Source organism: Aethalodelphis obliquidens, unplaced genomic scaffold (genome assembly GCF_003676395.1).
Source record: "Aethalodelphis obliquidens isolate GAN/ISIS:26980383/991018 unplaced genomic scaffold, ASM367639v1 scaffold8, whole genome shotgun sequence".
NCBI lineage: Eukaryota > Metazoa > Chordata > Mammalia > Artiodactyla > Delphinidae > Aethalodelphis > Aethalodelphis obliquidens.
Window position 1 is genome coordinate 59,229,544 of NW_020837952.1, and position 17,312 is coordinate 59,246,855.

Consider the following 17,312-nt stretch of genomic DNA (forward strand, 5'->3'; position numbering starts at 1 on the left):
CATTTGAAAGCCTTGGCAGAAACGAAACTCCCGATAACACCAAGGGCTCCGGGATGCGGCGCGTCAGCAGCCCTCCCACGTGGCTGGCGGGAGCGTGCGCTGACTGACAGGTGCAGCCACCGTGGCGGTGTCTGTGGAGTTCAACTTGTGCCCCCGCCCCCTCCCGCAGCCGTTCCACGCAGAGTGACCCCGAGTGTGCAAAGGACACAGTCACAGAAGGCTGACCGTGCCCTGCTCGTAACGGAGAAAACCGCAAACTGCCTGTATGCCATTAGCAGGACGACGACTGAACGGAGTTTGTTCATTCAATAGAATATATTCATTTATCATTTAATTGGCTAATTTTATGGCAGCTTGAGCGAGTGAACTAAAGCCAATGTAGCAACACGGACCAATCTTAAATTCATGATATTAAGCGAGAAAAACACAAGTGCCGAAGACAGAATTTGATACAATATCATATATATAAAGTTTTGAAACAGGCAACAAAATAGTATATTTTGTTAGGAAATGTCCATCTAAATGGCAGAGATGAAAATGCTCACACGCCCCAGAGGAGACGGCACAGCCTTCAGAGACCTGGAGTCGGGAGCCAGGCTTCTGGGACCACAAACCAGCTCTACTGCCACCTTCGGGGTGACTATGGGCAATGACTTGCGTGTGCCCCAGTCCTCGTCTATAAGATGGGATATTACTAGCATGTGCCTCGTAGTGATAGCAAAAGAATTAGACCAGTTAATATCTATAGAGGACTAAGAATGGTGCCTTGCCCTCAGGAAGCACTATATTGAGTTTGCTGCTGTTATTACTACAATGAGTCTCAGACCTTAAAAACGCTCATGCCATTTGCTCTAGCAATCTCGTTTCCAAGAATGTATCCCAGATCAAGGACTTATGAACTCGGGTGTCCACTATATACAAAAGTGTGCAATTGGAAATGACGCCAGTGTCCAGCTACAGGAGGACAGTTAAATACATTTCAGCACAAGCCTGTTGTGACTCAGCTGCTGCACTATGTTTGGATTTTTCCTATTTGTTTTCATCTCCCTTTCCATGGCGGCAGGTACACCTGTGTGTCCACTCTCACTCAGCACAGAATGGTGACCAAAGAAATCCAAGTTGGCTGAAACTAGATTGTAATTGGCGCTAATGCTGTAGGTCCAGTTACATTCAGAAATGGAGAAACAGCCTCAGAAGGAACAGCTCGTGCTGCCAGAGAAGTGGTCCCGGGAAGGAACGAGAGCCCTGTGGTCAGCCACCACCCTCCTCCAGGAAGCCCTCTTAGACTTCCCCCAGGACTCTACTAACTCCATGATTACCCCTACCTCAGGCTTGGCTGACACATGGCCCAGGGCCTGACACATAGTGGGTCCTCAACAAATGTCTCCCAAGTGGGTCCCAATTCCCCCATTGCTGGTTCAGGGCCTGACGTGTAGTGGCCTCACTTCTCTCGACACTAGGTCATCTACAGGGATCTAAGATTCTTAGAACTCATTAAAACAACCAGACAAAAGCAGGCTCTCCTAAACTTCTTTGAAAATAAACAAAATAATAGAATAGAATAGAATACCTTTCTAATGAATTAAAGGATACGTATTTACCTTCTAACACTAAGTAGAATTTATATCAATTTTTCATTTAGAATGAGCTAATTAACTGAGGTGATGGCCAATTTATCTGTTGTGGTTTTAATCAATTATCTATTTTGCAAACACTAATTTTAGCCCATTTTCAAAAAGAAATGCTTATGTGCTGCATACATTCTTACCTCCTCAAGGTAACTGTTGAAGTTCTGGAGAAAATATTTCCAATTTATATACGGGGTGAGATGAATTCTTAGTTTTCTCAAAAAATAATGATACTGGGTATCTGTTAGTTTGTAACAGAAATCCTTAAGCACTTGTCCAAAATCCGAAGCCTTTACAAACCCAGTGTCCTCTTTATCCAGTGCAGAAAATGCCTACAATTAAAAAAAAAAAAGGCAGATGTTACTGTCAAGTGAATATTTCAAAAATATTTTTCTTAAGTATTGCTTTTCTGAATGCAAACGAAATCAAATGAACGTGAGTCCCCTGCAGATTCTAAATTACTAAATAAACGCACGAGGACTGAAGACAGACAGGTAGGATGTGCACCCCGTCTGAGAGTTGACGTGTCGTTGAGGAAACTTGCCTTAGTCCCTCCTCTTTGGATACGAAGACGAAGAGGTGTGAAAGAGGAGCCCCGGTCCTCGCAGGTCCCGAGGAGGCTCTGAGGCACGAAGGCACTTGCCCGAGGTCTCTGCATCATTAAATTCTACTCCCCAGTGAATCACCTGTGAGTGAGAAGCTCAGGTGCTACCCCACTGCGTCCAGGTGTGGGGCAGGGGTCTCACGATAGGAGTCTGACGTGGGAAGCGGCCAGGAGGAGGAGTGAGGGACTGCCCCATCCCACCCACACCCCAGGGCATGAACACCGAGGCTCTGTCCTTTACGGTGGGGGAGACCCCCCTGCCCGCGCCTGTGCAGAGGGGCTGGGGCAGCCGGCGCCAGCCCAGCAGTAAAGCAGTCAAACCGAAGTGCAAACATTTGCTATAAAAAGAAAGCACATTTTTTCCCATCTGTTGAAACAAAATCATTCATTTCTATTGCACTAGAAAATCCGTATCAAGGGGTAAGTTAAGATCTTAGTTTTTTAAGAAAGAATTTAACGTGCTTGCAGACCCAAGCCCAAATCCCCTTGCGGTTAATTCTCACTCGGGACTAAGTGGGCACACCCCACCCGTCCACAAGGTGTTATACAGGTAACCAAGTTAACCTTAATACTGTCTGGCTTCAAGCTTTCATTAGCCTGTGTAGATACGACACAGCCAGGTACAGTGGAAAACCTCTGGCTGCACAGCCAGGTGGTAGACTCTGAACCCTGGCTGTGTCGCCCACCATAAACCCTTAACCTCTCTGAGCTTAACTTCATCGGTATGAAAAGAGGGACAACAGAACTCGTGTTGGCCCAAGTTTTACTATGGCAACCTGAAGACGCACCTGTCCAGGTACCCGGCGCACAGTGGATCTCGGCATATGTTCAGGAGAATGGCGGTCAACATGAAGGGAGCTGACCGAGCATTCTGTTCCGAGGGCGTTAGAAGGTGCTGCGGTGCCGCAAGGCTCAGTGGACCTAAGGGCTGAGCTGGGGTCCGGCTCGCTGTGGCCACGGGACCTGCACTTCCCTGGGGCTGTGTGGCTTCCCCGTGTGTCAGTCCAGCCTGACAAGCCACGGGGTGGGTGGAAGAATCAAATATGCCAAGGCTTAGGGATCTATAAAACTCTACATAAATACAAGGTATTGCTGTGTCATTTCAGAAACAAGACGCTGCATTGAGACGTGTCTCCAGTGACACAAGGAGCTGCACCATGTGTCCGGTACCCTTTCTGACAGCCATCCTCAGACATCGTCATTCCCTCCTCGGCCCGCTGCCCCCAATGCCCTCCCCCTCCAGGCCACCTGCCAGTCTCTTGGCCAGAGAATCTCACTCTCTTGCTTAAAACCTCGTCTCCTAAGGAGTATTTCTCAGAAATGAGAACCATGGTTCCTCCCACAGGTTCCATGGACCTCAGTCTGAGAAACATCCCGATAGATGTGACGTGGTGCCACCCTAAACTGGAACGGGGCAGAGCCAGCCTGCGAATGGATTTATTTGGCCTGCACGGTGCTTTTGACAAATCTGAAGCACGTGCTGACATTTAGAAGTCAGGAGGCTTCACAGCTTCTCAGGAAAAATACAAAGATCTAGCAGAGCGGGGACCATTTTTCAGCTCAGCAGCAGTCGGCAGGGGCTGGGGAGCAGCTGCGCTCTACACAGGGCTGTGCCTCTGGCCTGCTGTGGCCGCGGCCTGGCCCCTTCATCACTTTTGTACTTCTGGTCCCTGTGCCCATCCGAGTTTGCAGTCCTCACGCGGTGACCACTGGGCCAGGACAACCTGGTGTCGAAAGGGGTACAGATGGTCTTTCTAGATGGCCCGCAATGCGTTCATACTAATTTTTCTTTGATCTTTAGATAGTCATTAAAATAAAGACACAGATATGCTAAATCCTCACAGAGAATTCCTGCATGCAAACAATGTCTGCTGTCGGGAGGAAGGCCACGCTCGCCAGCATTCCAGAACGTTCACGAGCTGGCTGGGCTGCCCTGCCTTTCTCCTTGTCTCCCACTGAACCTTGGACTGCAGGGCCCAGCTTGCCTCCCGGTGCTGAGAGGACGCAGGCCTTCAGCGAGGTGGGCCTCGGTGTCAGCGTGGGGCTGAGGGTCTGCATGTGGCAGACACAGAGGCAACCCTGCTGGGACTGTGCTGTCTGGACAGCACGCGCCCAGCATCACCCGGGAGGCCCTGTGTTCACCGTCTCATTAGGCTGCAAGGCCTGTCCTCTGCACACAGCATCTCTCTTCCCATGGCTGCTGCAGGGGGAACTCATGTGGGGACCCGCAAAGGGGACCAGCACCCGGTGGGGAGCGCGGCCCGAGCACTGTCTTCCGAGGATGGGCCCCGCAGTGCCATGCCCACGTACACCGGGTCTCGGCACGCCGCCCCGGGGTCACACAGACGTCAGCCGAAATGTCAGTGTACTCGGGGGACCCCGTTCTTACACCCCCTGCCCTGGGCTCCCAGTCACGGTGAGGCTTTGTGCCACTGCCTGGCCCCGGCCAACATCTTCAAGGCCACCTGGCGTCACTCATTCCCCACTGGCGTCACTCATTCCCCACTGGCCCGGGCTCCCCTGAGGCCTCTGTCCTCTGCCCTCTGCCCAGAACCCCTTGCCCTCACTGCAGACCCAGCCTTTGCTAAACACCGAGCACTTTCGTCTCACAGAACACATGCTGGGCACGCTCACGGTAGCTTTGTACAGAGCAAAAGCGGATACACATTTGCTCCAGTGAACAATCTGTTCTCGACCAACCATCGAGTTCTGATGCCCCAAGGAGAGTGGCGAGAGGTGGAGGGGCCCAGGATGAGGGGCAGGGCTGAGAGCTGGTTTTAGGAATTGGCGTGAACCCCAGAACTTCAGTTTCCACAGTAAAAAGCATGTGCTTTCTCTCATACCGTTGACAAAGCCGGACTGGAGGAGGGAACGACCCCCTGGATGTTCTTCAGAACCTCCTCTGGACTTAGGGTCGCAAAATTGATCGGCACGCTCTCCTCTTTCTCTTGTGGCTTTTGTCGGCTTGCTATTCTCCACTGCTCTCAAGAAGTCGAGGTAATTGATGGAATTACCATGCCAGCTGATTCCCCAACTTGTCCCAAAAGAAAGAAAACAATATATTAATTTAAAAAACCATCACTTATTCATTCAACAAACACTTGCTGAGCACAGAACAGTGTGGAGAACATGAATAATGTTGAGACACGATTCCCTGGCCTGTAGGTGCACGCACACCAGTCAGCTATGCTATTAGACGAGCACACACGAAGACTGCAGTCTAAGGGCACAGGGGAAGGGCTATGACAGGAGAGAGCGCGGGGCCACTGCTGGCTGGGGGGGCCACAGACTGTCCTGCCCTGAAGCTCTGAGACTTGAAGGCTGGACGGTGGGCTCATGGGCTTGAAGAGCAGAGGATGGAGGAGGAGGCCTGGCTGAGGAATCTGGCCCCGTGGCGGAGTCAGATGAAGGTGCTTCGGCAGGGACGCGACATGTGCAGAGTCGGATCCTGGGGAAATACATGTGATGGTGATGGCAGAGCTGGTCTGGGGGCAGGACTGTGGGGTCAGGGTCGGGGGGGCCTGCGCTGCGGAATGGGAATCTGACAATAAGGGAAGTACAATAAAGACAGTGAAAAGGAAAAGAGGAACTGAGTAAAATAGATGCTAAATCCTTTTTCAAGAATGGTTGAAATTATGCTGTCAAGCTGAAAGCACTCAAAACATATTTTTACAAAACCTACATCGTTTAGTATTTTCTCAGTTAGAAATTCCATCTGGGTGTGTGTCTCTGTGTCTCAACAAGGACATCCACGCAGAAAAAGAGCACTCCGACACAGAAGAAAATACCTTTATCTTCTACAAGAATACATCGCGAGAGCAAATCCACGTTTCGTGAGAATATAGAGCATATTTATGAACCATGTAAAATAACTCAAAATAAAGCTTAATTGCATTCAAAGTTCACATCTCTGTAGCTTAGATTCCCTGAGGATTGCTGGCACCTTGACCCCTGAACTTTCTTTCATCAGGATGGAGCGTGTGTCAAAGAACAGCTTGGAACGTCGGGAAGCTGGAGAGGAAAGTTTCCAGCGACTCGGGTATCTGCTCCTAGAGAGAACAAGCCAAGGGTTGTGCTTCTCCAGCCCACAGCTGCAGAGCTGCCATCCACAGGCCCCGCGTTGCTGGCTTACACGACGGAGACACGGAGGAAAAGGATAATCAGCTCTATTTCATCAGCAGGATAAATTGCCAACTTGGTATTAAAATTTAGTAATAAAATCAAATGCATATGCTAATCTCAGTATTATTTAGAAAAGTCTATTTTGGATCTAGAAAAGAACAATCTACATATAATTACAAATAACAGAGATGTTTATCATCAAGAGGTCTTTGAGAAGAAACAAGCGGCTGAGCGACGGATCCTTATTAAGGTTTTGATTCGTCAAAAAGTTGATCACCCCACTGACAGGTGGACTACAGAAATTCCACAGCCCTTGTGTCGTTGCTTATAAAAGTATCGAGCCTAACTACGTTTTAACAAGACTCTCTTGTAATCATTTAGTTAATTATTTATCTGGTGCTATTTTTCCATGGTTTATTCACTGAATGCATTTGAATTCTTGTTCAGCTGGAAATAGATTTAGTGAGAGGAGACCATGTTTAAGGAAGAAAAGAACATACAGGCATTTGAGGATGAAACGGTCCTCTTTCCCCTATACACACATTCACACACACACACTCAACACACACTCACATACACACTCATACACTTGCACACACTCACACATACACATATACACACACAGACAATGGGGCACTGTCCTTCAAAGCTTTACGGGAAAATGATTTTCTCCCTAGGAGTCTATGTTCAGGCGAGCTAACAATGTGTGTGAAGGAAAATAAAAAATAGTTTCAGACAAAGAACTGAGAAAATTTATTTCCTGTTCCCCCACTTTCTTAGGAAATTACTCCAGGAAGTACTCCAGCAAAATAAGAAATGTAAATTAATAAATAAAAAGATGTGGGATATAAGAAACAGGGGATCCAGCCCTGGAGAATAGTGGGGACAGCCCAGGACACTCTTGGGTGACAGACCTGGAATGGGAGAGTGGGGAGCGAGGCTCTAGGATGGAGGACAGCAGGAGAAAAATGGAGAGAACAGAAAGTGGTGCAGAATTCCGGGGAAAGCTGAAGGTTGACAATGTTGAACTTCACCCGAGCCCCGTGTTCAGAAAACAGCAATGGTTAAAGAGATCACCCTACTCTCTATGTCCTTGGAAGCAGCTTACAGTGAAGAAACGCCTTTCCCCAAATGGCTTAGAAAAGATGCATGGGTACCCCCAGGTTTGCCTACAAAAAGGTGGACACAGAGGCCCAGGGATAGTGCCACTGAGAAGAAAGCTAATTTTCATTCATTACCCGGACACTGAATATTATGAATTATGAATATGTACATAGTCATAATTATGAAATGCCGTTTAATGGTTTTTGAGTTTTATAATCAAGCAATGAACCAAGCAGAGAGGACCTGGTTGTGGCTGTAGGACATTTAGAAGTTAAATTTAACTAGCTCTTCCAAAGAAAAACTGTAGCTGACAAAAGATGGGACATGGAGAGGGAAAGTGATAGGAAGGGGGGGAGCTCTGACACTTGGAAGTGTCCCTTTCATCTTCACAATAAGAAAGAAGCTGAACAAACTGAAAACCAATGGTTTTTCTTGGTCCCATCAGAAAATTGAGGTCACAGGGCAAAACGTCACCCCAAAATCTGGAGAGATGGGTGAACAGAGAGAATTACAGCCAAGATCTGCTCTTCCTGGAGCAAAGGCCTTTGGAGCTGGTAGGAACACTTAAGTGGCAACTTGAGCAATGGTGGAGGCTGTGTGTGGACTAGTATGAGGCTGAGAAACGCCTGGGGGCCCAGTCTTAGGGACCCCCTACTTTCATGGGCTTTACCGTCAAGAACCCCACTAGGTTATCACAGTGGAAATCTGAAGATGGTCTCCTCTTGGCTCTGGCCGGGGAAGGGGAATAATAATCCTTAGAAAGTATGCCCAGAGGCTTCGGCATAATAATTTTGCAAGGGAAAAGAATTTACCAGAGCCTTAGCCCATCTGGGGGAAAGGCAGAGAGCCAACTCCAGCACACTCTAGACTTCCTGTCTCATCTGAGGGAGGAAAAAAAGCTAAGAAACATCTCTGAAGGTTGCAGCCCAGGGACTCAAGCCCACTGCAAGACTGAGATTTCATCATAAGAGTACAGAATCTTTCCCCTCCCTCATACCTTACCACCACATCAAGCCAGCTCCAGCATAACAACAGTGGGTTACAAAGGAAAGAGCTGCAAACACAGACTCTATTTAAGGAGGAGTTCCTAGGGAAGCCTAAGGAAACAGGAGGGACAAAAACAAGGACACTCTAGGAAATCCAAGCCCTTGGCACTGACAGCTACAGCAGCACTAAACACAGCCCACCTCCTGCCCGAATTAACATACAACCTCACGTGAAACGCTTGCTTACCTCAGTTCCTATTACCCAGTGTGTCATGTCTGGCTTTCAACAACAATACAGCTGCAAGGCATGCTAAAAGGCAAGAAGAAACACAGTCTGAAGAGACCGCAAAGCAAGCATGGGAACCAGTCTCAGACATGATGTAGTTTGGAATTATCAGACAGGGAATTTAAAATGACCAACTATGATTAAATTGTAAAGGCGTCCAATGGCAAAGTGGACAACACATACAACAAATGGCTGATGTAAGCAGGGATGGATACTCCTTCTTAGGAATCAAAGGAAATCCTGGAAATGGAAAACAGCGTAACAGAAATGAAGAATGCATTTTAATGGGCTCATCAGTAGACTGGACATGGTTGAGGAAAAAAATCAGTGAGCTTGAAGTATGTCAATAAGAAAGTTCCTGAATTGAAATGCAAAGAGAAAAAAAGAGTGGAAAAAAAAACCCCCAGAGCAGAACATCCAAGAACTGTGGGACAGTTTCAAAAGTGGAACATACTCATAATTGGAATACCAGAAGGAGAAAAAGAAAGAATCAGAAAAAAACATTTGACGTAATAACGGTCGAGAATTTTCCAAAATTAATAATAGACGCAAGGCACATTTCCAGGAAGCTCAGAGAACACCACGCAGAAAAATACCAAAAACTACACCCACTTATATCATACTCAAACTGCTGAAAACCAAAGACAAAGAGAAAATCTTGAAAGAAGCCAGAGAGGGGGGAAAGCATCTACAGAGGAAAAAAGATAAGAATTCCATGGGGCTTCTCATCAGAAATCATGCAAGCAAGAAGAGAGTGGACTGAAATATTTAGAGTGTGGAAAGGAAAAAATCACCAACCTAGAATTCTATAACCAGTGAAATTATCCTTCAAAAGTGAAGGAGAAATAAATACCTTCTCCGACAAACAATCACCGAGGGAATTCATCACCACAGCCACCCTGCCCTTCAAAACATGCTAGAACACATTCTTCTGAGAGAAGGAAAATCAGACGGGTCAGAAACGTGGACCTACCTAAAGGAAGAAAGAGCATAAGAGAAGGAATAAATGAAGGTAAAATAATCTCTTTTATTCTTCTTCTTCTTAGTTGATCTAATAGATCATTGTTCAAAGTAACAACAATGTATTGGGTGACTACAGCAAATGGAAAAGTGACATGAGTAAGAGCAATGTTACAGGGGACAGGAGAGAGGATTCAGGAACACTTAGTTTGTAATAAGGCGCCTGCACCTCCCGTGAAGTAGTAGTAATGTGTTATTTGACAGTGGACTTAGGCTAGTTGTTCATGTGCACTGCAAACCCTAGAGCAACCGCTAACATTTTTTAAAGGGAGGGGAGGGGTGCTAGTATCCTCACCTCACAAAGAGAGGAACATAAGACCCATGCACTTAGTCATAGAACTTCCGGCCAGCACAGCTAAGGGACACCGCAAGTCAGAAACTGCATACAAAAGCAGTCCGAGGAGGACCAATCAACTCTGAGTTATTTGGGTTTAAAATTATAAGAGGATAGGACTTGCAGTTAAAGTGGCTTGAACGCACATAACTAGCTCCGTTCCTTCTAAAGTGACAGAAGAAGGCGTTTTTAAAAGGTGTCAGACAGTGGTTCTTGGGATGCTCTAGTCCAGCAGCATCAGCATCACCCAGGGCCTCGTTGGAAATGCAGATTCCCAGGGCTGCTAAGTCAGAGAGCCCGAGGGAGGGGCCCAGCAAGCCGAGTTTCTGACGCTGGCTGGAGTTTGCAGAACACCAGCAGAAAACACGAAGGATGGAGAGAAAGTGGAAGAAGACAACAGCTGCTGGGAATTTGATGGATGAGGGAGAACAGACGCGTCAGATTCAAGAAATCTCCTGGAACCAACAGAAGGAACACGGACGGGTATCCGATACACCCTGCAAACCCTCAGAGCCTCCAGAAGTGGGCTCCAGGTACACCTAGACGTAGGAATGAAAGTGAGGTTAAAAGAGAAGGATTGGCTAAAAGCCTGTGTGGGACGCAATTCGACCCCGTGCCCCTCCTCAGACTCCCCAGGCTGGGTGCCTGGCCCCCACCCGCCCACCACACACAGTGGAGGATCTGGAGGGGTGTTCTCTGCAGATGGTAAGTGTTTGTCACAGTTCAAAACAGGGAGGGTTCTTAATGAAAAGAGGGGAGTTAAGTGAAAGCTTTTATACTGACTCTTAGTTTCCTGTGACTCTATAACATGATGCCACAAAGTGGGTGACTCTGAACAGCACACATCTATTCTCTTACTGTTCTGGACACCAGAAGTTGGAAATCAGCGTCCCTGGGCAGAAATCACGGTGTCAGCTGGGCTGTGCTCCCCCGAGAGGCTCTAGGGGATAATCTGTTCTTTGCCTCTTCCAGCTTCCGGTGGCCGCTGGCGATCCTTGGCTTGTGGCCACATCGCTCCAATTTCTCCCTCTGTGGTCACTTCTGGGTGAAATCTCTCCCTGATTCCCTCTTATAAGGACACTTGTGATCACACTGGGCCCACCCATATAACCCAGGATCACCTCCCCTTCTCAAGTTCCTTAACTTAATCACATCCATAAAGTCCCTTTCCATATAAGGTGACATTCACAGGTTCCAGGAATTAGGACTTAAATATCTTTGGGGGCATTATTCGGTTTATCATGCTGACTGTTGAAACTTCCAGCCTTCTGTTCCCAGTCAGCTCCCAGAGTGCTGGCAGCAGGAGACCAGCAAGTCTTCTCTGGTTGGGTTGCCAGGTTTAGAAAAACAAAGAAACAAACAGAAGCCTAGAAGGATACTCAATTAAATTAGAATTTCAGATAAACAAAAATAATTTTTAGTATAAATATGTACCAAATATCACATGGCACACACTTACACTAGAAAAAATATTGTTTATCTGGAATTCAAATTTAAATGGGCACTCTATGTCTTATCCGGCAACCCTAATCCCTGGGAAATCTGACCAGCCCAAAAGAAAAGTTTTAAAGGTTCTGACATTGGGCGTCTTCCAAGGAAACCACCTGCCAGATTACCCTGCCAAAGCGGTTCAAACTGAAGTTGACTAGCTCTCCCCATCTGCGCAGAACTTTTAATCTATCTCTTAGTATCTCATTCTTAATAGGAGCATATTTTTGAGGAAAATGTCTAACATGGAAGAGAGCAGAAAAAAGCAACACTGAGGAGAGACTTCTCAAGTGAAGAAAACTTTAAAAAAATCTATTCTTAATATCTCCAGAGACATGAACTAGTATATCCATGAAACAAGAACAGGACGCTATAGAAAAGGAATATTCTGAGAATAAAAACAAGTTCTGGCAATTTAAAAGATGATAAGTATGATTAGCAGAGACAAAAATCTCAAAAGAAGGGTTGCGAACTAAAACTGAGGAGGTCTCCCAGAAGGTGGAGCAAGAAGAAACAGAGATGGAGGACGGGGAAGGTTTAAAATATAAGGAGACACTCTGGGTGGCTCACTAATCAGTAACAACAGGAGGCTCAGAGAGAAACAAACAGGAGAGGAACTCTTTAATGAAGTAAATCAAGAAAATTTCTGAGAGTTGAAGAACATGAAAAGGGACGTCCAAGAAGACGAAGCTGACAGATCAGCTGAGGTGTCTGAACATACTGGAAAGAGACTTCACAAGCTGGGGTGAGTTGGGGGTTTAATTAGTGATAAGAACTACAAGGAAACTGAGCAAACAGAAAAAATTATTATTAAATCCAGGGCAAACAGCATGTTCTACGGGAAAAGAAAAGTGATCAGCTAGTCACAGTAATAGAAAGCCTGAACACTGAACTACACCAAACTGCAACACAGCAACATGGGGGGACAACGGGGTACGTTTGCGTGTGTCTCCACGGGGTGGTGGAGGCTGAGGGGTGAGGTGGTTGGTGGTTATGTGATGGGTGAAAAAGCGTTCAATCTGCATCCTCCTGGTAGGAAGTTGACAGACACTGCCTAGAAGTGAAGAATCAACAAGTAGCTGTGTGTTTGTCACTTAGAAGTACTGAGCTAAGTACCAAAAGATACGAATTAAAGCATTGGAAGTTGTTGACTCTGGGCAGGAGCTGGGGAAGATGGCAGGGCAGGGGGCTGCTGTTTTTAATAAGCCTTGCAGGACGACTTGACTCCTGCCCAAGTGCATGAATAACGTGGGTGAAGTGAAAATAATGTTAAAAAAGGATGTTAATGCTGCTGAGACGCACCAGGAAAAGTTATGGATTTGTCAAGTCGCTTTCTTTTTGCTTTGAGTTGACTCAAACCCATTAGAACGTAGCCCAGCCAGAGGAGTATTTGAAGATTCATTCTTTTTTTTTTTTTTTAAATGGAGGTCACATTGGTTTATAGTACTATATAAGTTTTATGAGTACAACATTACAGTTCTACTTCTGTACACAGATAGAGACTGAGTTTTTGGTGGCGTGGAGGTTATTTCAATGCCAAAAGGCTGTTTGAGTGGACGGGAAAAGAAGAAATTCATGAAAGCAGTGCGACACCCTGATTTTCAGTGCTGTAAGAAACGTATTGCCTCATCATAGAAAACCTGGTGAGAAGGTCGGCCAGCTCCTCTGCCTTCAGAAAACAGCCGCACTCCTGCAGCAACTTCTGCATCTTGCATAAGGATATGTAGCCATTTTTGGATTTATCTAGTTTGGTGAGTGCTTTGCTGATATCTTTTTTTTTTTTTTGCGGTACGCGGGTCTCTTACTGCCGTGGCCTCTCCCGCCGTGGAGCACAGGCTCCGGACGCGCAGGCCCAGCGGCCATGGCTCACAGGCCCAGCCGCTCCGCGGCATGTGGGATCCTCCCAGACCAGGGCACGAACCCGCGTCCCCTGCATCAGCAGGCGGACTCCCAACCACTGCGCCACCAGAGAAGCCCCTTTGCTGATATCTTGATAGTGGTCCTTAAGCTTATCCCTGAAAGAGAATGCATTTGAGACACACACTAAAACCGGGAAAACAAATCATTTCTTTAAAGCAAGAGTTCCATGATCATTCTAATGTGATGAGCTGATGCTTCATCTGACAACGAATTTTGAAGATGCTTTGCAGCCTTGATGTAACATTTACATTGAAAGGTAATCTGGAAAAAAATAATAAGCATTTTTATCATTACCATTTTATTATTATTATCATTAGCAAAACTATGTTAGAGAAATTACAACCTTGTCTTTTTACTAGAATGGGTACTTTAAAAATGGAGCCAAACATTTAAAAATACAGTGATATTACAGACACGGGAAATACACCTCCATCCTCTTGCTGCAGACTCGCTGAGCACCTATCACGTGCCAGGTACTGCTCTAGGTGTCAGGATACACCTAGCAAATGAGAGAGGCCTCCCTAGAAGAATCTACATTCTCCCTGGGGCAAGGTCAACGATAAACAGGGGACAACAGTGCCCTGCACAGTGGGTCAGGGGTTAGCTGAGCACCCACAAGCGGGGCTGAGAATGCCCATGGTAGGGGGCGCTGCAATTCCCAGTAGGCGGTGCAGGGGGACCTCACTGGGGAAGGTGACACTTGAGCAGAGATGGCAGGGAGGCCAAGGACCCAGTGGGGATCTACCCCTGGAAGACCTCTCTGGGCCCAGGGACAGCCAGCGCCAAGGCCCTGAGGCAGGAATGCAGGAGCAGGAGCCAAGGAGGGCAGAGAGTCTAGTCAGTGAGTGCTGACGGGGGCGGGGGTCCAGGTCCTTTGTTCTTAAGAAGCACAGCCCATAATTTGCGTGTCTGAGTTGGGAAACCAGAAGCTGTGCTGTCTTCATGTACCTTCTCCCATTTATTTTTCTCAACAGCCCTACAAGGGAGGAGGGTAATTATCATCCCCGTCTTATAGGAAGAAGACAGTGCTGGCCTGTGCAGCGTCCGGGCTCAGCCAGCTCTCCCCTGCTGGGACAGAGACAGCGACCGACTGTAACTCCTGATCGTGTTCGAGGGCTGATTTTCTTAGGAATGTGTTCAAGTTTCTGATTCAGTCTTTCAGGAAAATTCTTCTCAGACTTAAAAAAAATTATTGATAAGGGAATAAAAAAGTGTGGACATTTTTAGGAATAAACAGTCTTACACCTGACCTACAGGGGGTGGGTTATATTCCATGAACTCGCTCATCCAGGCCCCAGGAAGCTCGTCCTACCACACTGAGCACTGTGTCCGTCTGACTTGAGCTCGGCTGTGAGGTTCCTACTCAGGGAAAAGGATATGCCAAAAACTCCAAACACGAACTCTTTGCTGGTAATCGTCTACCACCTCCGATGTGTATTTGTGGATACATGTCCAAAAACTGTTCCTTGAGTGCCTGGAAGAAATCATCCATGGCAACAGAGAAGTCAGAAATCAGAAGAGGGGAAGCGGAGGGAATACTTGGGGGGAGAGGGAGGCTTGGACCCTGAAGCTACGTGGGTCACCGTCTCCCTCCCCTGCTGGCCTCCGGGTCCGAGCTGGCTGGTGTGAGTCTTCGAGAAGCTGATACAAATGAGCTGCAGTAACTGTCCGGGGAATGTATCCCAAGGGCAGCAACACCCTGGATTCCCTCACAGGTGTACTTTGAATTCCGTCCCATCCTACAACATGATTACTCGTGATCACAACTATTATATTCCACTTAATCCTTCAAAATGAAAGTAAATGAAGGTATAAAAAAAATCAAAACTTTTTTTGAGATACATATTTTTAGAAAATTGAGGCGTTCAGTATTTCTTGGACTGGTTTCCAGGCAGTAATTATTTCCCTCGCAGGGTAAATATGTGCTCAGAATAAGTGAGGATTCGGAGCTCTGATCACGCCACGCTGCCAGGCAGAACCCGCGTCAGCCCACACAGTGTCTGGTCCCTGGTCTGGACAACGAGACGGAAGCCCGAAGAGGGCAATGGCACGGCCGGTGGATGGCCGCAGAGCCCCTCACACACAGCCCGGCCGGCACGCTGGAGAGAACCCTGTGCAGCCCGGCTGGGTTCGCTCCTGTGTCTCGCAATTTGCATTTGAGAACAGCCGGCTGAGCTTCCGTGGCTAGTTCACTATTGCTGGTCTGACTCTGGAAAATAAATAGGGGTTTAGAAAAGGATTCTTTTGAATTTTTAAAATGTATTCAGGCCATTTCAAACAAAATTAAACCTCTTAGATTTAAGAGGCAAACATAAAATTTCAGTCACTTGAATGAACACGACTCCTGTTTCTTAATCTTATCAAAGCTTCAGTATAAATGAGGAGGTTAAAAGTCCTGGAAACACTGCATCTGATGGGTTAGCTGGAAGACCCACTGACACCAAAATTGAAAAGTGGGCCATCCTGAAGGGCAAAGTGACTTGACAATTTCGCAATCTGACATCTTTGAGGAAACAGAAGCCGGTCATGAATTTTTACGCATTGGGCTTGATTTCTTTGGTAAGAGAGTGTGATGGTGGGAGGGGACCGGGTGAGTGTGAATCAGTTTTCGGAGCTTGATGATCTGAAACGCTTCGTCCAGTGGCACGTAGTTCTCCCAGCTACAGATCCACGATTGCACAATAAACAGAAACAAGAAGAGAAAGACCATGCAGACGATGCTGAGGATGTGAGATCCCTCCCAGAGCCTCGTTACTCACAAGTGGCAGGAGAGAGGGAAGGGGAGACACGTGTGGGTTACGAGGCCAGCCCTGTCTGGGAAAGATAAATTCCACGTTTTCGTTACTTTTATGGCATATTTGATATTTATACCAATCTTGCGCATATTTTTACTTGAAATTTCACCAACTCCATTCTCTGCCTTCAGGCTTTATAATTCAGTAACTTAGACATAATTCAGGGGTGTGTTCAAACTGCCCTTCTCTGAAACCCCATTCAGCCATTGCATTTCGTCCCTGTGTCCTTGGAGTGCTTCTTTCCTCTGGGGATTCGTTAGTAACAGCTCATTCCCTCATTCAGAGATGATGGGGACAGAGAGGTGAAGTGACAGACAGGAGATGGACAGACACACAGATGAGAGTGCCAGGGAGGTAAGCCTCTGGAGCAGGGAGCAGGGTCCCAGGCCTGGGGAGTGCTGGTGGGCGGCCACCCAGGACCGAGACTGATTGAGAAAGTCTGTCCCATCCCTTTAGGGTCACATCAAATGCGGCAACATTTTCTCCTATGTTCCTTTCTTTTTTGAGGCATAATTGACATATAACATATTAGTTTCAGGTATACAACATAATGATTTGGTATCTGTATACACTGTGGGATGTATAGTTACCGTCCATCACCATCCGTAGGATGAGAACTTTTAAGGTTTACCTTCTTAGCGCCTTTCAAATACGCAGTACAGTATTCCTAACGATAGTCACCTTGCTGTGCATCACACCCCCAGGACCTATTTCTATCATAACGAAGTTGTGCTTTTTGACCCACTTCACCCACTTTGGCATCCCACGTTACCCTCACCTCTGGCAACTGCCAATCTGTTTTCTGTATCTATGAGCTTGGGTTTTTGTTTTTTTTTAAAGATTCCACATAGAAGTGAGAGCATATGGTTTTTGTCTTTCTTTGTCTGACTTATTTCACTTGGCATGATGCCCTCAAGGTCCAGCTGTGTTATCACAAATGGCAATATTTCATTCTTTTTTATGGCCGAATAATATTCTGTTGTATATGTATGTACCACATTTTCTTTATCCATTGTTTTAGAATT

The 17,312-nt window shown here is 46.7% G+C and overlaps 1 protein-coding gene across 1 annotated transcript in view; it reads right to left on the reverse strand.

Moving 5' to 3' along the window:
* The window catches only part of EFCAB6 (EF-hand calcium binding domain 6), an 88,649-nt gene that overhangs the window by 37,009 nt on the left and 34,328 nt on the right, over positions 1-17,312 (reverse strand). Inside the window, 5 exon segments of the mRNA XM_027107900.1 lie at positions 1,769-1,960; positions 5,076-5,190; positions 5,192-5,266; positions 13,213-13,342; positions 13,556-13,587. Of these exon segments, the coding sequence (XP_026963701.1) occupies positions 1,769-1,960; positions 5,076-5,190; positions 5,192-5,266; positions 13,213-13,342; positions 13,556-13,587 (544 nt within the window).